At 42.5% G+C, this 24124-nt stretch overlaps 1 protein-coding gene across 2 annotated transcripts in view; it reads right to left on the bottom strand.

Annotated features, from left to right (window-relative positions):
- Nucleotides 1-7410: 7410 nt before the first annotated feature.
- Nucleotides 7411-24124, bottom strand: part of LOC8040981 — a 110967-nt gene continuing 94253 nt past the window's right edge. For both annotated transcript variants that reach the window (XM_029979190.3, XM_029979308.4), the window contains 5 exons: nt 17597-17710; nt 16755-16955; nt 13715-13813; nt 12634-12719; nt 7411-10640 (listed from right to left, as the gene is read on the bottom strand). In XM_029979190.3, the coding sequence (XP_029835050.2) occupies nt 10598-10640; nt 12634-12719; nt 13715-13813; nt 16755-16955; nt 17597-17710 (543 nt within the window). In that variant the 3' untranslated portion in view covers nt 7411-10597. The remainder of the gene's footprint in view (nt 10641-12633; nt 12720-13714; nt 13814-16754; nt 16956-17596; nt 17711-24124) is intronic.

Raw genomic sequence — 24124 nt, 5'->3', positions numbered from 1 at the left:
CCAAGGCTACCACAAGGCATTCTCGTCCTGAACTCAATATTTATTCATGCTGACATCACCGGAAGGCCATACAAGGCCAGCGATTTCAAGGAAGCCCTATTTTCTATCGTCGACCGGAAGGACGTCGTCGGCTTAGGGCAGTATCAAATGAGCCACGTCTGGATGATCACCTTCGGAAACGCTGCTGCAAAGAACAAGCTGAAGGCACAGGAGGAGCTCGTAATCAAAGGGAAGAAATGCATCATCATTGACCCGTGCAAAGAGGAAATCAAGCTGAAGCTTCTATGGGTGCCTATCCCCATGCCGGACTCGGAGGTGAGAAAGGTCCTAGAACCCTTTGGAAAAGTCAAGGAAATGACGAGAGAAAAGTGGAGATTTTCAGGTCTCGAGGACTTAGAATCAACGACGTTAGATGTAACCCTTACTCTGAGACAGGATCTCACAGTAGACAAGATCCCACACATCTTAAACATATACGGGTCGAATGTGCTCGTTGTAATACCAGGAAGGCCACCACTCTGCCTGAGATGCAAAGCGATTGGACACATCCGCCGGCAGTGCCGCACTCCTCTGTGCCATGAGTGCTGGCGGTATGGACATACAACTGAAGAGTGCGTCGTGACGTATGCCTCCAAGCTCCAAGGAAATGCATCACCGGAGACTGACCACAGCGAGCATCTAATGGATGTGGAGGAAATGTGCAACGAGGAGCTAACACCTTCGCAAGCGACGGACGACCACGCTATCACAGAAGACAACTCTAACAGCGCTACCAAAGACGTGCTAGCGGAGCAAAAGAACAGTGTAGAACAAGACTTGGGACATGAGGCACCACTAGCCGAACCAGAGATTTCTACAAACATAGAAAAGGACCCGCGAAAGCAACTGACGCAAGCCAAACAGCTGGCGGATGATGACAGAACAGATAGGCGACACAGCAAGAAACCCAAGGTTGACGTCACCGAGTCTGCGAAGGAGGAATCTCAGGTCGCAACATTTCCAACAACCTCCAACGACCCACAGAAGCAGCTGGCTCCTAAAGAGCAATGGCTAAAGCCAAAATTCAAAGACCGGAAACCATCTTTCCCGGCTGCCCTAAAACCTGACCCACAAAATGAATAGGAACCGCGTCACCCCCGCCCAGATAAGTCCCTTCACTATTTCCACCTTAAATGTGCGAGGGATAAATTCGAGAAAAAAACAGTACCAACTGTTTCGGTTTCTAGAGAAACATGACAGCGACATTGTAGCCCTGCAGGAAACGAAAGTGTCAGAACAGAATACCTTATTTTCGGGATGTAACCTGTGGATGAACACCTATGACGTGGTCCACTGTCCCGCAATCGACTACTCAGCAGGGTGCGCAATTCTGTTCAAGAAGCATATGAATTACAAATTGTGTAGCGTTCTCGAAGGGACTGACAGAGGGCGCCTAATGGTAGCAAACGTCCTCCTACAAAACCAACCTTGGCGAATAATTATTGTGTACGCGTACAACGACGTTGCGCAAAGGGAAAGCCTCTTCTGTCAGGCTAGAATTTACGCCGACACTAGGTTTAACGTCATCCTATTAGGAGACTTCAACTGCGTTTTAAACAAAAAGGATAGACTTCCACGAACAAACATTGTAGATCCAAGCGCAGAAGTTTTAAAATCACTGGTACGAGACTGCGACTTGTTAGACTCATCAGCAACATCAAACCAAGCGATCTGCTTTACTCACTTCCAAGGGTCGTCTCATGCACGATTGGATAGAATCTACATCTCCGGGGCAGTCTCCAGTGCAATGAGCAGCTACAACGTGATTCCTGCCTTCTTTTCTGATCATTGTATGGTTCAGGTGACAATAGGCACGAGAACATCTCAGAGAACAAGGAACTCACAGGCCTGGTCCCTTTGGAAAATGAATGAGAGCCTACTTGGAAACGAGGAATTCAAGAAGGGAGTAGAATCAGCTCTTAAAAATATCGAGTGTACCAAACAAGGGTGGGGACAGAAATGGGAAATGTTTAAACAAGAAATAAGGAAGATGAGCATCGAACTGTCATCAATTGTGGCATACCGACAAAAAATGGAAGAAAGGCGACTTAATGAAGACATTCTCTACCTGTATCGCCTTGAATGCCAGGAACCAGGGAAATACAAAGATGACATAAAGAACCTTAGAAAACAAATTGAAGAACATGATAAACTGCACTACGGAGGAGCCGCAGTAAGAACACGTACCTTGCAAGTCATAGAGGGAGAGCAACCGACGAAGAGGTACCTTAATGCAGAGAGAGAATATGTGAAAAAGAAGCGAATTGACACACTACAAGGAGTTGGTCAAATTTCGACTGATGAAAAGGAAATTCGCGAAACATTTGAAGCCTATTACGAAAACATATTTACCTCCAAACCACTTACCACAACCATGCAAATGCAAGAATCCTTATTATCTGGGCTACCAACACTACCAAAAGAGACGACCGAAAACCTGAACAGCCCCATCGATGTAAGCGAAGTTGAATTAAATATAAAAGAGATGAAAAACGGGAAGGCCCCAGGCCCAGATGGTTTACCAGCCAGTTTTTACAAGAAATGGAGCAAGAGACTTGCACCTGTACTCTTAAATGTTTTCAAGGAATCGTACTGCAAAGAATGTCTACCTCCATCATTTCGGAAGGCACACACAGTGTTAATACCTAAATCCAAGGACTTAGACAAGCTTCAGAGGGTAGAAGGTTATCGACCTATAAGTTTAGTCAATAACGACTACAAAATTTTTGCACGCGTGCTAGCAGGTCGATTGCAAAGCGTAATATCTTTGATTGTTGGTGACCACCAGACTTGCTCCATCAAGGGAAGGAATATACAAACCAACCTTCACATAGTTCGATCTATAATAGAAATTTGCCAACAAACACACGAAGCCGCGGCAATTTTACAACTCGATCTTGCAAAGGCCTTTGATAAAGTCCAACACTCCTTTCTGTTCTCTCTTCTGAGGCACATACAAGTAGGAGAAAATGTCGAACGTGGGATAAAACTTTGTTATACTGACATATCAACCAAATTAATAGTCAACGGAACTCTTACACGATCAATAGAAGTTCAGCGTTCGGTCAGACAAGGATGCCCTTTGTCACCCCTTCTTTTTGATCTCTACCTTGAACCACTCTGCAGAAGCATCCTGAACGACAACAAAGTTCAAGGCTTTCGTCTCCACAGCTGCGAAGTCAAGCTTCTGGCCTACGCCGACGACGTTGTGCTTGTGTGCTCCAACAAGCCAAGCATAGAAAATGCAATGTCGCGCGTTTCGCATTTTTGTGCCGTGTCTGGTGCGGCAGTAAACAACGACAAAAGTTGCGGCTCGTGGTGTGGGGAGTGGGGGACGACTCCACCCCTATTTGTGAACATAAAATGGTCCACCGAGAAACCACAACTGTTGGGAGTACCGCTGAACGCAGTGGACAATCCAAAGGCAATGTGGGACAACGTTGGAAAAAATGTCAAATCAGCTGCACGCATGTGGAACCTCAGATATCTGTCAACCTTTGGTAGAGTTGCCGTTTGCAATATTTTCTTTTTGTCAAAACTAACATACCTTCTGCAGGTTATGCATTGTTCCAGAATAACAGTTAACGGGTTCAACAGGATATTTGCGACATTCATCTGGAGGTCACCGTATGAGCCAATGAGAAGAACAAACTTATTTCGGAAAATTCAAGACGGGGGGCTTGGTCTGGGTCACATCTTTGTGAGGCAACTAATTGCCAGATGGAATTTTTTTAGACACGAACAGCATCCTTTCTTGGAGATGTGCAAAAAGTTCTTTTTGGCAAAATACTTAGTACCACCAGCTGATGATTCACTAACCACAAGTAAAATATCGTTACGAGGATATTATAAAGAAGTAGCAGACACGTTGGAGTTCCTAAGAGCGAGGTTTGACCTAAGCTTTTTAACATCGTGCTCAAAAAGATTACCGGTAAGGAAACTTCTGCTTTCGTTGTTTCCGGACCCAATGTTTCGCCTGCACCCTTATGACCCTCCAAAAAATTGCAGAACGGATGTTCTAAAAAGAGTCATGAAAATGCAAATTCCTCCCAAGTGCAAGACTTTCTTTTACAGATTTCATTCACGTACCATACCAGTAAAAGAGTGGCTCGACTCCCGCGGCATTGGAGTATATGGAACCACCAACTGTCGTCTTTGCCAAACAACTGAAACGTTCACGCACGCTTTCGTTTTATGTGTAGACGCTGTCTTTTTTTGGGACGTTTTCAAAAGGACACTGAAAAAGGACTTTGAAGTGGTTGAAAAAAATTTTCGGTACTTACATTTTGCCGAAAGCCTGGATACAATCCAAGATGTTTTAGTTGTACTAGGCCTTTATAGCTTATGGAAGACGCGAAAAGTAGATACCGAAGCGGGAGCTGCAAAGCCCTCCTGGGTAAATTTTAAACACATAGCAATTCAAGTTGGCCACAGCATACTCGCATGCCAAGAGAACGATGAATGGAAAGAAATAGTTAAAAACCTCAGTCAGTCGCCAGATATTATATAACAGGCAACTACTCGTGGAGAACATATTACCGTAGCAAGATGTCACCCTTGCAAAGGTCACGCAGGTGCCCTACCACCTTAGTTAATTTACCTATCGCTTGCTTCAAAGTTTTTGCGTCATTGACAAAAATCGTCACCTGTATATATTGTACATAATTTGTTCAAAATTGAACACTGTTGATATTGTGTAAATAAATGTAAATAAATGTTTCAAAAAAAAAAAAAAAAAAATGCCCCAGTAGCTTAGTGGGAAAGATGCCCGCTTCACACGCGGTAAGACCGGGTTCGATTCCCCATAGAACTTTTTTTTTTCTTTTTTTTTTTTATATATTTTTCGATGTCTACATCTCTTTTTTTTTACAATTATTACTGAAGAAAAAAAAAAAAAAAAAGAAACAAATGTGGACGACACGTCGCTGAATTAAATGTTATGGGATTTCCTTTTTGACACCTGCGAACTCAATGTAATCACTTTCCACAAAATGCAAGGAGCATATAAATCAGGTAGCGTCCGCTTTCCGAGGTGCCCGTAAATGGTCTACAGGAATTGCAGCCAGCCGTTGGTCCCGATCCCGTTGATCTTTCGGAAACTCTGTCGCAAATGCCACTTCTGTTTCGGACGCAGGACATGTGAGCCAGCTCTTCACGCAACATCTTGGGTGTATTCTTTTCGGAACCGATCAAAATTCACCACGGGCACTCACTACTCATCTCCAACTCCTCAATGTACAAAACAACTCATCTTGGAGTACAGAACAACGAGCGGAACATACATAACTGCAAGAGAATTCCACGGCGAACAGTTCCCGTACGCCGCATTTCGTCTGCTACGGGAAGGAGAAAAAAAAAAACAAAAAAACACACGGTCGGGTGTAGCCACGTGACTTCCGCCACTCACTCTCTTCTCTCCACTTCTCCGACCTCCGTCGGGTTTCGGTTTCGAGCAGTTGCGTGTTTTGGCTTTATTAAAAAAATACGCTACTCTGTTGCAAAATATTAATAGGGTAGTCCTCCGACACCATAATAAAGCCCCTGGCAGAAAATGGAAAAAAAATTTTGGGGGGTGTCAGTGTCCCTTTAACGATGGGCTTCGATAGTATAGTATTACATCTTGGAGAAGGCAAGTTGCTTTACAAGAGGACTCCAAGCATTTTAAAAGATCTCACACTTCTTCGTTCTCTTGGCGTTCACCTGGAGAATTGGTGTTGAACGTATCATCTACATTTCAAGTAGCGGTGTTAAGGATGGCATTTACATTCTTTTTCATAATCCGGAAGTTCTTGGAACAAGTTTTTTCTCTCGCTGGATTAGCAGGCCAGGAGGGTTTTATTTTTAAAGTGCTGAAAGAAACAGCAGCATGATGGCGCTGACATAATCCAGTTACTTTTTGTGGACCATTTGTGCCAGGGGTTGCCAAGGTGTGGCTCTTTGCGTGTTAAAGTGTGGTTTGATGTCAAAATCAATGTTCGACAAAAGTTGGCGACACCCCTAAACGAGATGCCCAACCCGCGGCAAAAGCGAAACCACTCGTTGACAGTCTCTTGCTCCCAGAGTACACCTAAACCACTAGGGGCGCTGCTATCTTGCATATCGTAGAGCACTGATCTCAATGAGAATTGCTGGATCACACATCCCTACTCCATGAGTGAGGCCACCGGACGGCCATCTTGCATGCCGTTTTTTCTCGTTTTGTCAGCGTTGCAGAGGCCGGCGGCAGCGTGCTAAAGACATGCTTTCCATTCATTCGTTGAAGACATTCTTTAAGATCCTGTGTGAGCCGTGACACTTGCCGTTGAGAACACGTGGAAATTTTGACGAAAGCACAGTGTCACAGGAAAAAGGCACAACTCGACGAAAGCAAGTTTCGCCGGTCTCGCGGCGTGTTCAAAGCTTCCTTGGCCCGCCCAAGTGCCGTGTCTCTGTGCCTTCCCACACTTGAATACTGACCAAGAATCGATGCTGTGTGGATGTGTTTTGCGAGTGCAATGTGCGTTGGTAGGAATTTGTGTACCGCCGCCGATTCGCCATTTCCCACGTGGTCCGTCAACAACCCGAGTCCAGCCTGGTTCTTTCACGGGAGCGGGATTCCGCTCCCCGTTTACTGGTACAAAAACACAACGCTACAAAACACTCAACCTAAACTACAAATACACGCGACATTACACAAATATTTACAAACACACTTTAAGCCCAAAGCTAAACACAAAGAAGGCCCCCAGGCCTCAAGTCCCGCAATTACCCTAGATCCGGTCGCCACCCACTTGCCTACGTCTCGGTATCGTCCGGAGTTCTAAGAGAGGCTTTTCGCCCCCTGGCCCACCGAGTATATCTCAATCAATGGGCGAGAAGGTTTTTCCTCGCCTGCCACGGGGTGCCTGCAGCACCATCCAGTGGCTAGCAGAGAAAGCGGCACGTTGGGAGCCGAATTCGAGATCCCGATCGACCCCGCGGCGACACGACCATGTGATCGTGTCTGAGGCGAGGCAGCTACATAGCTGCCTCGCGGCCAAGATGGAAGAATGGTTTGATGGGCGCCCTCGTGAATGCATGGTGCGCCATATCGTGAAGCATCGTACACAACAATATCTGGAACTCTGTAGCAAGAAGCCCTACTACTTTGTTGCAGGTTAAGAAAAGCTGGACAAGATCCTCCTGCAAAGCCCTCCACTATTTCCACATTGACAAAGCGAACGCTGGAGAGGAAGCCTCCTCCCTGGCGTTCGCTCTGTCAATGTGGAAATAGTGGAGGGCTTTGCAGGAGAATTTTGTCCAGCTTTTTTGAATATGCATTAGAGTATACTTTTGACGGGTTTCTTGTCCCAAATAAAATGTTTAAAAATACAGAATAACCACGAAACATTCTAATGTTAAGGCCACTTTATTTGGAATGCAAGCATCACTTCATGCCCTTGAAGAGTTAAAAAACATACCTCATGAATGGCATGGAAAACAAACATTAGGACGGAACAGTGCGTAATATGGGTTCTCATACAGCTTTTTTTCTTTTGATTTTCTACTTGCAATGTGGCATAAAAACCCTTTGCTGCAATGTGTTTTCAACATTTCTTATCTCTAGAGGAATGCAACAGTAATAATAAATTGTTACATAGTATTTAATTATCTTTATCATTCTCAGTAAAGCATAATAGTAAAACTCTGCTGAAACTTGGTGGATAAGCAACTTGGATTGACCACAAGATCAAGTAAAATCCTTGAGGGTCTTTAATTTAGAGGCACTCACATAACTGCTACCCCATGAGTAACTTCAGTGTAATCATCTCATCATAAGTCATATAAGCAGTTCCATATTTTTTAAAATATATAACTGCTCATAGAACAGACAGAAGAAACGTAATTTCGATTGAACAGAAACCAACGGAATAACTTCCACCCAAAAAATTAAAAGAAACCTGTGAGACTAAAATATAATGCGTTATCACTACCTTATATTTGTACTATGTGAAACGCAATACCACTAAGAAACAAATAAAGCCGTGTACAAACATTTCTAACCACTATGCAGTGGTCACTACTCTAAATATTCCACAATCATTGTCCACCGAGACAAAAAAAGCATTGTCAGAAAAAGTGGTGTAGAAAGATAAAAACAGAAATAAAGTGGGAGCATAAAATGAGTGTAAAAAGTTGCACAAACCTTCAACATTGCATCAGGTGGGCCATCACTAAAGTCGTGACGTTTTGCTAGCAGGCCATGAAAACTGTTAGACATAAATGTACCTTTCAAAAGGGCACTGCACTTCCAAAAACATTTTGAGGAAAAAAAATTAATTCAATAATTATGTTGCAACAGTCTGCTAGCATGGGCAGGTTAAAAAGTACCTCTGTTTTAAAGAAAATGGCATGTTTCATGTCAAAATTGAATTTTGTGAATCGCCGATTGGCTGAAAAGAATGCGGAAAAGAGGTAAACCTGTGGCATACAATTTCTCCGGGCCTTTGGCCTCTGTACGCTGAGAAAAAATGTGAGATAAAAAGTGTCGAGGAGAGTGTCCCATACGCTGCATGTATGGCTCAGTCTGAACTACCGTATTTACTCGCACAATGAACGCACCCGCGTAATGAACGCACCCCCAAATCGGCTCTCAAAATTTCGACTTTTTTTTCACTCGCGACCCCCAACTCGGAGTCAAAATTTTGACCCCCTCCCCCCCACGCGCGCGAAATGAACGCACTTTTTTATCCTGGTGCAGCGAGGTCGCGAATGCATGGGCAGCGTGGGCGAACAAAGCGCCTTGCAGAAGGCGTTAAAAAAATTCGCAAAGATCCAACGGAAGCAAGAAAAAAAAAAAACATGGAGAGGAGCTTTTTTTTTGCACTGCCCAGTCTGGACTTTGGGTTCGCGCGCCGCCGAGCGCAAGGAGGTAAGAAAGAGAAGCGGAGAAGCGCTCTAAGCGAACGAAACAGCCTGCGAAAGGCGGCAAAAAGAAAAAAAAAAAAAAAACAAACCGCGGAATTAAGAAAAATCAAAAACAGAAAAAGCTTTTTTTTTTTTTTGCACAGGGCAGTTTGGTTACGGGGGTCGCGCGCCGCGCGCAAGGAGGTGATAAAGAGGAGCGGAGAAGCCCTCTAAGCAAACGAAGCAGCTTGCGAAAGGCGGCAGAAAAAAAAAGAACAACCCACGGAACTGAGAAAAAACAAAAGAAAAAGAGGAGCTTTTTTTTCTGCTTTTTTTTGCACAGCGCAGTTTGGTTACGGGGGTCGTGCGCCGCGCGCAAGGAGATGAGAAAGATTAGCGGAGAGCCCTCCTCGCCTAAGCAAACAAATCAGCTTGCAAAAGGCGGCAACCACAAAAAAAAAAAAAAAAAAACCCAAGGGATTAGGAGAAAAAGAAAACAAAGAGGAGTTTTTCTTTTTTTTTTTCACAGCTTAGTTTGGTTACGGGGTCGGGCGCCGCGAGCAAAGAGATAAGAAGTTGCTTCGATTTTTCAGGATAAAAGGTCCTTCATTATGCGAGTAAATACGGACGCAAAAATTTTACTTCGCGTAATGAACGCCCTAACTTTGCATCGATTTTTTGGAAAAAAACGGTGCGTTCATTCTGCGAGTAAATACGGTACATGCCGCGGCACATATATTGTGCTAATTTGTGACAAAAGCAGCTCATCCAGGTAGTTGATAAAGAAAATATTTTTGACAGTGCAATGTCCCAAATTGAGCAAACAAAAAAAAAAGAAGAAAAAAGCTCAACTTTTGGAATTGATGTGCAATCTCCGAACAGCAAAAGGGGAAGACGAACACAGTCACACAACAAAGAAACAACAACAAAAAAATTGTGTTGAAAGGCATGGCTGAAGACCTTTTTGAAGTTGCTAAGGGAAGGCAATATATTAATTGCAATAAGCTTAAAAGTGAAAGTATGTAAGAAACGAAACACACTACTATTAACAGCTCCTAGACGCTCCAACTTTCCACGGGCCTTCGGCAAAGACCGAAGGCCTTCGACGTTCATTTCCTCCCTTAATATATATTACACTAACAAGGGAGCCTGTTTCGACAAGTTTATCCGTGCATGTATGCTTGCTCTTTTTGTGCATAAACATTACGAAAAAAGAAAGGCCACAGCACTCATGTGCACCTTCCAAACATAACTTTCCGTGGTTACGGCCAAGAGCAGCGCTGATCAAATAATGCAGTAGCACACAATGCATCTATGAAATTATGAACTAACATAGAAATACATTACCAGCAGAAAGTGACCAAAAAGACAATAGTAACTCCATGTAAGAAGAAAATACGCCTGTAACGTACGCTTCAACCGGCAAAGCCTAGTGCGAACATTTAAGAAGCGTGCAATCTTGTCAAAACGTTTGACGTCGGGCACTTTTTTTTTTTTTCTTTAAGCCACAAGGTGTCACAAAGAAAGTTTTAACTTAAAATTGCGAGAAAATAACAACGGTGGAGGGACTTTGTCGTCTCACGGGACACTCTTGAAAGGAGAGATTCAGGAATTCGGTTGACGGTCAATGGTGGCAGGAACAGCAGCTTGAAGCAAAATGCACTTTTCATTTCTTGATAGTTGCTCTTTTTGATTAGTTGATTGCAGAAGATGAGGACCGCCTTGACCTTGCAGGACTTGGAGGAAACAGAAATAGGAAATAAAAATCAAAGATAACTAAAGACATCTTTTAACTACCACCCATGCCGTTTTCAATAGAGCGGCTCAGGATTCACGTTCAGGAGGAGTTTATTCCGGCTAGTAGTGCACAAGGCAGCCTCAATGTATCTAGATGTTCTGAATTCAAGTGCTATAGATTGTGCCCTTCCCCGCATAGCTCCTTTCAAATATGCAAACTCTTCTTTGCATCTTTATGGCCATTGTTACTTGGTTCCTTTCACTGATCAAAGGCATACTACATTCCTATATAGAAGTGCGTCCTTTATATGTGCGTTCATGATGCTATCTCCTATGTGCCAAAAGGAGAAAGGGGTATCACTTTTTAATTATACGTCTCACAATAAAAATAATGCGTCAACAAAAAAAGACCCCCAAAAACCTAGGATCTCAAAATTTCTATATCAAACAATTCTCAAAAAAAAAAAAAAAATCTTATCTCTTTTTTAAAGTATTTTTAATTGAGTGTAACACTATACTAGTGCTAGAAGAAAGGTCCAAACAAAATTAATAATACTCAGTCACATGTTAGGAGCACAGTGGATGCTATGCCACGAGCGCAAGCTTTTTGCCTTCGATAGAACTTTGTTGCACACGCACGCAAAGCATCTGCTGGATACAGTCAAGCATTATTATTACCCTCCCTTCATCATTATCGCTACTATATCAACTCGCTGTCTTAGGTTTACTGTCGGCCTGTGCTTCGAATGCACATATAGTTTCTCAATTATGCCTCGTGCCCCACGGAAGGGGCTGGGCGGCTGTGTGGGCAGGTTAAATAAAGCGTCACTACCACTATTACGTTCCTAATCTGTGCCGACAAGACATGCCCTTGCTTCAAAAAGTTATTCGCGCCTTTCACACTCATTCAGAGGTAATAGTGTCTGCGAAATAAGGGTATCTATACTCAGTTTCACATTAAAGGCCTCGTGCTGTGATGCAGTGATCAGTGTTTTTATCATTATGAAACATTACTTAGATGATTTGCACTACATCAGCTTGCCATGAGGAGGCAGTTTATAGTGATTTTATATTTACTCACAAAGGCTCTCCACGGCCATGTTAATTCTATGATTGTATTACAATCCATAGACTTCCATGTTCTGTCAAGGGTCAGTCGATATTCATCATTGTTTTATTCATCTTGCATGTCCCCTGTATCTCCTTTGTCGTGGATTCAGTTGGCCTTCAATAAAAAAACAGCACCTGGATATTTCATGTGCCTTGGAGATTTTACCACGCCTGTTCGCGAATGGATGACTGTCGCCTAAATATGGCAAGACGACTTGTGCTGAGTTGTGTTCCAGTAATCCTTAGCTGTTCTAGATGGCTGCCCAGCTAAAAATTCCTATTAGATCCAATGGGAATTCCAACTGGTTATAATTGGAACCACTTGGTTTTAGTGGGTTCCAATTGGAAGAACACTGGCTAATGGGTCTCAACAACTGGAATAATCTTTCCAGTTGGAACCTGATGGATTCCAAATGGTTCCCGTTGGTTCCCATTGGCAGTGACCAATTGGTTGTCCGAAAACCTAACAGGTACCAATGGGAAATTCCAATTAAAATCTGATGGGAATTTTCAACAGTGCACCACTGAGAAGACTGAAAAGTTGTTTGTGGGCACACAAAATAAAGAATTATATTATTATTACTGAATACGACCGCGGCCGACGCTACAATTAGACGGAGCGAATCAAGCGTATAGTCAAGGCACTAGTCGTCTTTGTGTGTCCGCTATAGTCGTCTAAGCCAGTTGTGCACAGCACTTCTTTCTGCATGCGTTCAGTTTAGCAAGCGATAGGAAATGCACAAAGAAGATGAGCGCCGCAATGATGCGCTTTTGGCGCTGTCTGATTGGCTCTATTGGATAGCAGCGTTGGCTGTGGCAGGACTAAACGTGAGCCGACCGAAGGCGAGAGACAAAAAACGCCCAATCCCGGCGCTTCCTCACCTCGGCGGCGGCGGCGTTCTGGGGGGTCGGCTGGGGGGTGGCGTGGACCTGGGGGTCACGTGCTTCCTGCCTCGCAGGGAAGAGTACTGCGAGGAATCGCAACAGCCGTAAAAGTCCTTGTAGGATGCGTCCCGCTCTAAGAAAGACTTAACGGGGTTTCCCTCTCCACATGAGTGAAGTGTGCACCGCCGAACGCTCAACCTCCGCCCAAAGGTGGTGCCAGCGGTCTGGACCAGGCGCCAATGTTTTACAACTGACCGTTACTTTGTTTTAAAAGTCATAAAGTAGGCAATTTCTTTTAAACTTTTGATGGAAAAACGGGGCTCGTTCTTGGTTGTTTGCGCCATTCGGCTCCGTGTATTCATGCCGTCGGCCATTACTTCACCATTGAAAGTTTCTTAAAATCGCTTATAACTATTCTGAAACTCTGGCACCTGATTTGGACCACTGGCAATACATTTGAGCGGGAACTGAATGTTCAACAATGCATAGTCTATTTTTGCAAAAATAAAATAAAAAATAAACAGTAAGCATTTTTTTTCAGGCTTCTAGAAAGAAATCCCAGAACCCAATTTGCAGCTCCCACCAAAAATAGCTGTTCGAAGCAATGCAGGCTAGACTACATGTTTTTATTGCTATGCGGCGCCGTTGTTTTGCGGCCCCTATTATAAATTTTTGCTCTCGATCCGATGAAAGTCGTCCTCCCTATTTCAAACATATTATCAATAAATTTTTTTTTTCTTTTTTTTTTTGGGGGGGGGGGGGGGGGGAACTGTATGTTTGGTATTTCTGTAGTTAAATAATATGTGTGAGCATGAGTGAATCTATGGCTAAAAGATGGCTAAGTGAACAAAGCAATCATTGAGTGAATGAATACTCAGCAGTAAAAAAATGAATGAAATGAGTAGCTAAACAACTTCTTCAATGAACGCTGTGAGAGAGCTAGTAGAAAAACAAAAACTTCTGGATCGATGAAGCTGTGCATCGAGGAGGGGTTGGAAAAGTACCAGAGAGTAATTATTATCTCGAGCTTCACCTCTTCAAGAATGAATCAAAGATGACATCGCAGAAAGCCACTTACAGGAGAACTCCCCCGTGAGAAGTTGCTGCTTGCGTAGATGAGAAGTGCCGTGTCTTTGTGGCCAGCCTCCATTGCAATTGTGAGTGCAGTGCTCCCATCCTGCAGACAGAAGAATGTCGTTATTGTAAAAATAAACAGAACAGAGATACTGATGTAACGCATATTGCCACATATAAGTCAGACTTTTCAGAAATAAGTATCTCAATTTTAAAATTACTCAAAAATTAAATTAAAAAAACAATTTGCATTAACCAAAGTATTTTTTTGATTGGTCAGAATTTGGGGGGTTCACTTATATTTGAAGTCTACCTAATGTAAAATACTGGGGACGCCCACCGCGCCTTCACTGAAAACTGGGTTAATCTAGACATGGGCACTTGTTCAATCAAATCGGGCGTTTAACATATAGTTTGCAAAATTCTAAGTTTGGAAAATATTAATAGTGGGCGCTTCCGCGGTATTTTACCGTTTACGTGGCAATATACAGTAATGAAGAAAAGTTAAAGTAAGCTTGTAATGCTGATACACGCATTTCAGGTATGAATACAGAATACATACTAATGTAGTGAAGTTATTTCCTAAAAAGACCTGACCCTGCACAAACAGCGCTTAGGGCAGAACTTCCACAAATCTAAAATCGACAAAACATGAACAATTAAAAAAATGATTAAAATGTTACAATTTAAGTTTCATTTTTTTTATTTTTGTGTTTATTTTGGCTAGGCTACTTGAAATGCTGAAAGTTTGCCACCAGCTTGCCCATGCTTTTACAGTGTTCCACGAAGCTTTAGAAGCTACACTGCTTGTTTCTGCCCTTGGTAGGTTAAATATGCACAATAAGAGTTTTGAGATAACAATCTGGTTGGGGCTTGCTGGTATATATCGATTAAAAGGTTAAAAGGTGCGAACTGAAACCACACATACAAGAAATACAACTTCTTTGGTCAGCAGATAAAGGGATCGCATGCTTACGCAATTGTCGGCCACTTTTTTTATACAAAAAGCTCTGTTTATTTCCCTTTGCCTCTCCTCCTTCCTCTTAAGAAACCTTGTGCGTTCTAACATTGGTTCACACCTGCATTGTGTGTTTCTTGGTAGCTGCAGGTGATTAGTGATAGGAACCTTTATCTTGTTTTGGGGGTGTCTATTGGTGATGGTGATAGACGGTTTGACCATGTTTGGTGTTAAATTCAATCAGTTGGAAGTTGGTGCTTGTCTTTAACGTATGTGTGTCTTTTTTTCGTTCTGTTTCAGTTTGTGCCTTTTAACCTTTAAAGAGTTTTGATGCTGGGCTCTCAGCTATGCAATAAACAAACCATGCAACATAAAAATGAAAAACAAAATCACTCAATGCCTTAGTGCAGCTAACACTCAAGCTAAGAACACTGTAGGTCCCTGCCTCGTCATATGCTAGGTTACTTCCAAATCTCAAAACGATTGTCTTTCTTTCTGAGCTTTGTAAGAAAACGGATAATACAACTTTTGCATAAGAGACTACATCCAAGTATAAATAGAGCAACTCATCACAAATTCTTCAATAAGTTCTTCAAACCAACATTTAGTATATTCTTTCTCAATGCCTCTTGGTATGCGGTAGAGACGGGGAACTCTAGTAGCTAGAATGATGTCTAGCTTGATGCTATAATGATGTCTCATTAATGTGGACATCTCCGTTCCCCTCAAAAATCATTCATAATGCAATTTGTCCATAATACCGAGACAAAATGCACATATTTATCCAGTTCGTCCCCGAAAATATAGACTCAACATAGTGGTGTATCCATATTAATGGAGTCCGTATTAATGAGATACGACTGTATAACCAAAAGACACATCTTTCGTCCACTCCAAACATCAATGGATACTAATTCCATTCTACCTTGGTTTGAAACCTCCCAATGTCAACACTAACAGAAATAGGACTTGGGAAACAGAATTTCAAGTTCTCATGATTTTAAAGATTTACTGAACATAGTATGCCTATAATGCTTTAATGCCTGGATTAAATTTTTTTTTAATGTTGAAATATTTATTTTGTATTGTTTTTCTGTGCCAGCATATTTAAACCATATTTTTCGTGCCTGTATGATGAGTGAATTTAGAAATTATCTCTTGAACGTGACTTACTTTTTTTTACCTCTCTCTTCAATGATCATGCAATTAATCATTTGCATCCTATGCTTCTTAAAGATGGAAAGAAAAAACTATGATGACTTTCGTTGAGCACCTGTATTTTCTAATCAATTTACTTGTTGTTTTTGTGAACATGTATTTTGTATTTTGCCTTCTACTAACATTTTATGCCTTTTATATGTTCTGTGTCCCATCCTTTGTGTAATGCCCTGTCAAAGGACGGGGGGGGGAACAATAAATAAACAAATAAATTAAAAAATAAAAGTGTCAGGTTCTTTTTTTCTGCGTGTATTAGTATATTAACGTGAAACATTCTTTGGCTAGTTGCTGAGCATTTCGTGAAACCCAAAAAGTGAAGCGCGACCGCGAAGCTCTATGCTGACTGGTTGATGGGGGAGAGGAGGAACGAGGAAAGCTCGATGCTGATTGGCTAACGAGGGAGGTCACATGGCTAGGAGAGGGTAACAAAGAGGTGTTCGCGTGATTGAGCGAGGGCGCACTGACAAAGGAGTGATTAGCGGTATTGCGTCATTCCAGGAACTGCTGTAAGTGGGGATGGTACGCATTAAGTTATCTTACGAAGAGCGCCGTTATTGTAGGTGTTTAGCTGCGCAGACCCTCAGTGATGAATAGCGTGATAAAAAATGATAGACATCTGAGATTGAGCACTAGAGACTAACCCCACACTGCAGAGACTAACGCCAACATTGGCTATAAAGTGTAACCGCCGAGCGATTAAGCAAGAATGTTTCACGTGCACAACACTATTGCCTAGCAATTTGCGGTACATTTTTTTTCTACGATAGGGCATACTTTCAGCAAACTTCAGGAGCTAAAGTCCTCAGTAAGGCTGAGCTCAGCCCGTGAACATCCAAATAAACTTCCACTCAATTCAATGCCAACTCACATTGTCTGCCAAACAGACTTCGGTGTCGGGGTGAGCAAGAAGGGCTCGGACGATTTCGATGTACCCATGCTCGGCGGCGCACATGAGAGCCGTCGAGCCGTCGTTGTCCTGGACGTTGGGCTCCGATCCGGCGTCCAGGAGAAGCTTGACCATCTCGAGGCGCCCGTGGCTGGCTGCCAGCATCAGTGCCGTCTGGCCGTTCTGAGCAGAAAAACAAAAGTTATGTTTCATCCCGTAAAATATGCTAAAAAGAAAATAAAGAAAGAGGAAGAGAACAAGATACAGAGCAGGTTGGCACAGATGACTTGAAACACGAAAGAATAAAGCACATAGGGACGGACACACACACACAGGACAGTTCTTTCAACTGTCCTGTCTGTGTGTGACCTAGCCCATGTGTTTTATTCTTTCGTGTTTCAAATTAAGGGAAAGAGAAACTGATAGCTAATTATGTTGATTGGCCTGACCCGGCCAACCAGCACTATTAGCTCCCAGAGTCCAGAGTAACTCGTTTTAGACAAAGAGGATGAAAAAGCGCAAAAAAGGTAAGAGGGAAGGACACTGTTGAAGAGAAATTCCTGCAAGGCAGGATAAGCTAAATAAATAAATACAGTGCACGAAAAAAAAAAAAAAGAAAACGTAAACTGAGAAGAGAAGTATTTAAGACTGCCGCCCATCTAGTGCGCTTCTCTCCTCGGTCGGTGCCTCTCTGCGCGCCATATTTCATTTTCTAGACACGAGCCAACTGACCAGCTGTGTCGCCACTTTAGTTAAAAGCATGCTGCTTACGTGTGGGCTCTTAAAGTGATGAGCTTAGAACAAGGCGCTCACAAAAATCTGACCTGTGTGGCCTTGGTGTTGACGTCACCGAGCTGAAACAACCGCTGCACGACGAGACGGTGAGTGTCATTTTTGATCTCAGCCAGCGAGACCAGCATCATGCAGGTGTAGCCAGCCTGCACATGACACCATCAAAAGAGGGATCATTAGAACACTGCAATACATGCACTCACATCCAGGTACAGTGGAATCTCAATAATTTGAACCCGAGGGAAACAGAGCTCTATTTGAACAATGCAAAGTTCGAATTACCGGGAGTTTTCTTCCTAGAAATACATAGGACGGGACCGTGTGTTAGTTTGAACCATCCGCGAGTTTGAATTAAGAGGGTTTGAATGAAGAGGGTTTGAATTAACGAGATTCCACTGTAATTCAGTACGTGACAACAACAGAAAATTGTGCCTACCGTAAAATCCTTAAAGATGCCCCACCCATGAATGGTAACCCACCCCTATTGTTGGCTTGATTTGCTATTTTCTTATAAACACCGAAAGATAGCCCACTCTTAGTAATTGCAGAGTTGGGATCAATGATGACCTCGGCATAAATGTGTCTAGTTAGCTATGGCGGGATATAAGCGAACATTGCTGACTGGTAAGTACAGTCATCTTTGCTTTATTGCCCCAACGTGATAACAAGTTTGGCAGGGACACATGAACTTAAAATAAGATTTTTTAACACTTTTCGTGACTGCACACCAAAAGTTAGCCCATTCGTTATTTTCACCCAATTTTCCCTCGATTTTAAGTGGGCTATCTCTCGGGATATTACGGTAGTTAGAAACGGCACCACCATTTTCTCGGCTGCGTCAGATAAAATGTGACGCCCGACACGAAAATCGCTCCCGCAGGACGGGGGTGTCCAAACCCGCCCACGGAAGTCTTCCAACCAGCCCGTGGCCCACTTCCAGCAGACCCACTGTTACCGTCCCGAAAAGATGTGCACTAAGAAGAACCGTGCCGCGATGCGCTCCAAATGCGTAAAAAGAGATACCAGAAAGAATGAGAAAAGCTGCGTCGTAACGGGGATTCCCTCGCCATGATTGAACATTGTCATCACCATGTATCACCATCCTTACTCCCCGGCTTCATGTTTGTGTAACTATGTCAAAATTCCTTAGCGCTCTTATGTACACTGTGTCCGTAGTTTTATCTTTCTCATTAAGTATTTCGCACTGTGCAAAGTTTCCATGCACTTTGATGTATGCTTGGTGAGTTTTCGTGGTCACAATTGTTGTGTAACGTCATATCTAGCTAAATATTAACTTTTGAATTCAACTGACATGTAATCTTTCAACTTATTATTACTTTTTTTTTAATACTTAATCTAACATTTATTTTCGTGTTTAAATTCTTAAGTAGGTTTATTCATTCAATTTTTTCTCGTTTATAATTACTCTTCCATTTTCCCGGCCCTCGAGACTGTGGCTGACGCCTAATACGACCCCTTTGTCAAAAAGTTTGGAGACCCCTGCCATAGGAGAATGTATACGGCTCTTTTTTGTGACCTTGAAACATTTCAACGAGAAAACAGTAATTTTTTTCTTTTTACTTTCCTGTTTTAGTGTTGCACTGATACTGGTTCAGTGTTGTACAGGGGCAGTTCAGCAAGTGCAGCGAGACCGCTAAACCGGGGTCTTTCATGTGCATTAAAGGACTGCATGCCAGTCAAATGCCCGATTGTTAAAACAAAGTGCCAAGGGCTGGGATTGAACCCAGCATTCCTTAGTTTTGCAGCATAAGCTCTACTCCCTACGCTCCAAGCCGTGGTGCACTCAAGCCGTGGTGCACTAACTTCTTCAGCAACTGACTGCCCCTTACCACCTTTTTTCCTATTTAGAGGGGCATTGCAACAATAATGGGTAGGAATGTTTCTCACTTTAAGCAAGCTTACTGCCACAAGTGGGCAGTAAGCTTGCGTAAAGTGCGTCAAAAACAAGAATACTCGAACGCAACGCCACTGACCAAGAAGCGTCTTTGTTGTGGCGGAATTTCAAGGATAAAAGTGGATGCTTTCTTTCGGTCTCTCCTTCGCAAAACTCGATGACGGATTTGTGGGGACAACGGCAACGACGAGATCCCTATGATTTCGCCATCATGCTTTGGGGTCCCCGCTGCGACATTTAAATGCGGCTCATACAGCGGACACAAGCACTGCGAAGGCATCCGATTTGGGCTCGTGACAATCGGTGCCTTGACATGCATTCGGGTAGCGGCTCGTGTCCAATCGCTGCAACAATGGGGTTAGCCGAAACTTAACAATGTGTGGAACTCAGCGTGCGCCCAGCGCTCTGCAGGCTCCAGCGTGTGACTATGTTAAACATTGGTGGCATTTAACTGGCTCCAGATCATGCAACCACTTGCTCTGGCTGGGAGTTGAGGGAGTAAACGCCGTTTGTTTTTCTCAAATTATTTTTCTGCGACTGCCTCTGCATGGAGAAACAATCAAGCATGCGTTTCATAGGGAAGAGTTTGTGTTTTCGGAGTATATTTATTGTGACATTCAGAAGGTGTTCTTCGGAGATTATTTTTCGCTGAAAGTTCGGGGTCTATCCGAGTTTACTTTTGTTAGATCCCCAATTCTTCAGAATTCAGAGTTTAATTTTACTCTGTTCTTATTTTTTTCAATACAAAAATGAATAATGTCTGGACAAAAACATACACATGCATCACATACCAATTGGGCACTGCCATTATAATTGGGATCTCGAAACAGATGCTAAAGGGAAACATTCCATTTGGGATAACCAATTAGAAAAATGTAACCCAATTGGTATCACTGGATACCAATTGGAAACAACTATCCCAACTGGGATGACCAGTTGGAAAAATGCATCCCAGTTGGAATGGCCAGTTGGTGGATTAGGTTCCAATTGGAAATCTCAATTCCAATTGGAGTCACCAATTGGAAAAATGTAACCCAATTGGTATCACTGGATACCAGTTGGAAACAACTATTCCAACTGGGATGACCAGTTGGAAAAATGCATCCCAACTGGAATGGCCAGTTGGTGGATTAGGTTCCAATTGGAAATCTGAATTCCAATTGGAGTCACCAATTGGTAATGCCAAAACCAATTGGATTCTGTGATTCCAACTGGGATTTCTCAGATTCCAATTGGTACCAACTGACTTTCCAATTGGAACCCATGGGTATTTTTAACTGGGCTAAATTCATAAAACAAAATCCCCGGTATCGAAACATGTTTCTGCAGCTGCATTTGACATTGCCACCCTTGCGATTGGCAGTCCTAATTGTCCCAAGATAAGTATTGAAAACAAGTGTTACTTCAATAAACATCGGTATTTTAAAATTTCCAAACTCCTGAACGCATAAAACCTTCAGCTGATCCTCCTCATCCCAGAAATCTACGCAAGACTGGAAACTGGAACAATAGTTCTTGTCGTGGTTTAAGTAGGTTCAGAAAACTTGTACTTTAATTGAAGTACCTTCACTGAGTATGTATTTGTACTTTACTTAAAGTATTTTTTTCTGGTACTTTCTGAGGAAAGTAAAACTTCCGACTTCAAAGTACATTCCCCAAATTTGGTTTCGTTAAATTTGTATCGCAAAATGATGCTTTATCAACTCTGAAGAAATACTGAGAGGTATATTCTACTCTCACCAGAAACGAGAGCAGACGACGCATCACTCCGTTTGTTCTGGGGGTGACTTTCTTGTAGCTTTTTGAACTCTTGCTATTTCTCGCTTGATCAGCGCAAACGAGGAGGTTAAAATGTTAGGAGAGCAATATTAATCGTAATGTAGCACCTAAGACTATGGTGCTGAAAAATGAAACTTTCAAGTAGAAGAAAAAGACAACAAAGGAGAATGTCACAATGTTTTGAGACATTTTCTTGTTTTTTTCCTTCGACTTGAACATTCCTTAATTTTTTCGCACAAGAATCTCAGGTGTCACATTATGATTAATTATCACCAGCTCGCATGCGACACCCACTGTTTTTTTCATTGAAGGGGACACTCCTCTATGAGAGGATAGCTTGCGGAAGCTACGGGGCTGACGTCATGCTGTCTCCCAGTACATTTAGCCCCCTTGGGTGCAACAAGCCCTTGCAGGTGGTGCCAAATTCAGTAGTCGGAGGGACTTCTTAATTTAGCGCCATTTCTGAGGTACTCTGTGGCAACTTGACTTTATCCAATATTCGCCGCCATTTCTGAAAACAGGTCATGCACCTCTGATTACCCTTTTGGCAATGCATACCAGTTAAAAAATCACTGTATAGGGGAATTAGAGGGCATCATAAAAGATTGTGTTAAAATATTTGCATTTAATTTACTTTGACAATATGCTGTATTTATAGTACTTTACTTCAAGTACACTGCACCCAGTGTACTTACTACTCTGCTTGAAGTATATCACCTCTCATTTACTTTGTACTCCACTTAAAGTACTTTTGAGATTTACGTTACCCAACAATGTCCAGAAGTACAGTGTGCTCAACTGTTAAATATAACTCGGGAGTGGTGGCCGAAACTGATATCAGAGCTGTCTAGAGATTTAATCAATGATGAGGCAGAGAATAAGGCGGCTCTTCTTGCGATTTTCGCCACTCCCCGATACAATTATCGCATGACCTCCTCGTTCCTTTCTTTATCACCCACGCTTTAAACTTTTACTTGTTTGCTTCGTTGCTTTTGCCACTCTGTTTAGTCACGCCCACGCATTTACCATGAGGAGGCAACCACATCTTGGTGATCTTGCAGTTTCTCTTATAAAGGCCACCTTCTTTAAACAGCAAAAAACAAAATCAAAAAGCGACATTTTTTTTTTTTTTTTTTTATCGTTGAGTCACGGATTGGTGATTGTTTCAGAGCTGGGAGTGTAACTCCAGAAAACAACAGCGGCATAATCTGCCAGAGTGAGCCGGTAGATGATGCATGCAGTCATTGCTCCCGCGTTACATTTAACAGTTGAGTACACTGTACATTGGCCCATTGTACTGAATGGACCTTGACGAGATAGACAAAAACTCCCCTTTGTCAATCGGCCCAAAAATTTTTTTAGGATCGCTAGCCCTGTGCTTTGATGAACTTTATTCGTAAATATGGTATTTTTTGGCTTTCTTTTTCCACCGTTACCTCGAAATTCTTAGTTTTTCGGATAAAATCCAAATTGTTGAAAAATTTACCAGCTAGTGTTTTTCGGGGACTATCGTATTTACCCAAAAACACAGAACCCTATTCATAGGTTATGAATGTCAAGAAATAATCCTAAGTGGTATTTACTGAAAGCACAAAAATTGTTGCATTGCCCCTTTAAGTTGTGAGCCCTTAAGCATTCGCAAATTATTAGCTCATTTGCAAATTTAATGAATGGATCGCTTCCGTATTCTCTTTCATGGCAACAGTGCTTGTGCAATGTAGGAATCATGTTGAAATAAAAATACCAGAAAAACAGTGCCATTATTAAATAGACTTTAAGCCACAGTAATAGTGCCTTCCCAAGCAAAGTCAACATACAAATAAATTGATACAATGCCATATTTAATCTATATAGATGCCCCAAATGGCAAAAAACAAAAAGAAACATTAATGCTTTCCACATTTTTCTTAAACACTTAACAAACTTTTAAATAACAACACCTTGAAAACCCGAGAAAAAAGTTTGTGTGTGTTGTGCATGTTCTCTGTTATTTCTTTCAAATTACATTTTAAATAACATTATCATTTCAAGTGCCTATACAAGCTTACCAGTAAGCTAAGCTTGCACTGTTGACACAGGCACTTGAGGTGCCATGATAGTGCTCTAAAATGCTCGTGAGCCGTTATATAAAAATGATAAATCACAGCAGAAGTAGTCATGTGGTGTGAAAAAAAAGGTAACCTAACTTTCAATCTGCAACCCCCCTCCCCCCCCCCCCTTCCCCCCCCCCCCCCCCCCAAAAAAAAAGAAAAGCTGGAAAAAATGATATATTTGGATTCTTGTTCCCCACATCATGAGTGCCATAATAATTAAAAGACAAAGTTTGAATGGCTTATTCAATTACTCTCAAAGTTGTCCAAGGAACAGACGCTATACACATTTCCTGGGCTTCTCACCCAGGCAAAAAAAGGCTGTGTCACTGGGCTGCCGACGTGAGCATTGCGTCTGATATTTGGCAGAACAGAGCTACTTGGCAGAAGACAAAAGAAGCGTTCCACAGTCCAGCTGACAAAAATGGCAGCATGCAGAAGACATTATTGGAAAGGTGTATAGGTTCCAAAGTAACTTTCCAACTTGTTGAGTAGCAAAACACCTGTCGAGACGAGCATCACAACCGCTTGGCCAACGAAAAGGAAATCCCCACCGCACTGTTTTGACAACAGAGATAGCCCCTTCACGAAGACTTCCAGGAGTTTCTTCCCTCTCAGCTGGAATCAGCATATACAGATAAGAAGTTTGGCTGAACAGCATTCCCAGATCAGATTAACCCATTCTGCAAAGCCACCCGTCTTCAGATCTCACGTTGCACGGGCTAAAGTGTGCGTCTGTGAGACCCATCTGTTAACTCTTCTTCAGGTAAGCCTTT

The sequence above is a fragment of the Ixodes scapularis genome, unplaced genomic scaffold (assembly GCF_016920785.2).
Source record: "Ixodes scapularis isolate PalLabHiFi unplaced genomic scaffold, ASM1692078v2 PGA_scaffold12__126_contigs__length_90152505, whole genome shotgun sequence".
Classification (NCBI taxonomy): domain Eukaryota; kingdom Metazoa; phylum Arthropoda; class Arachnida; order Ixodida; family Ixodidae; genus Ixodes; species Ixodes scapularis.
This window is presented reverse-complemented; position numbering and strand designations above follow the sequence as displayed.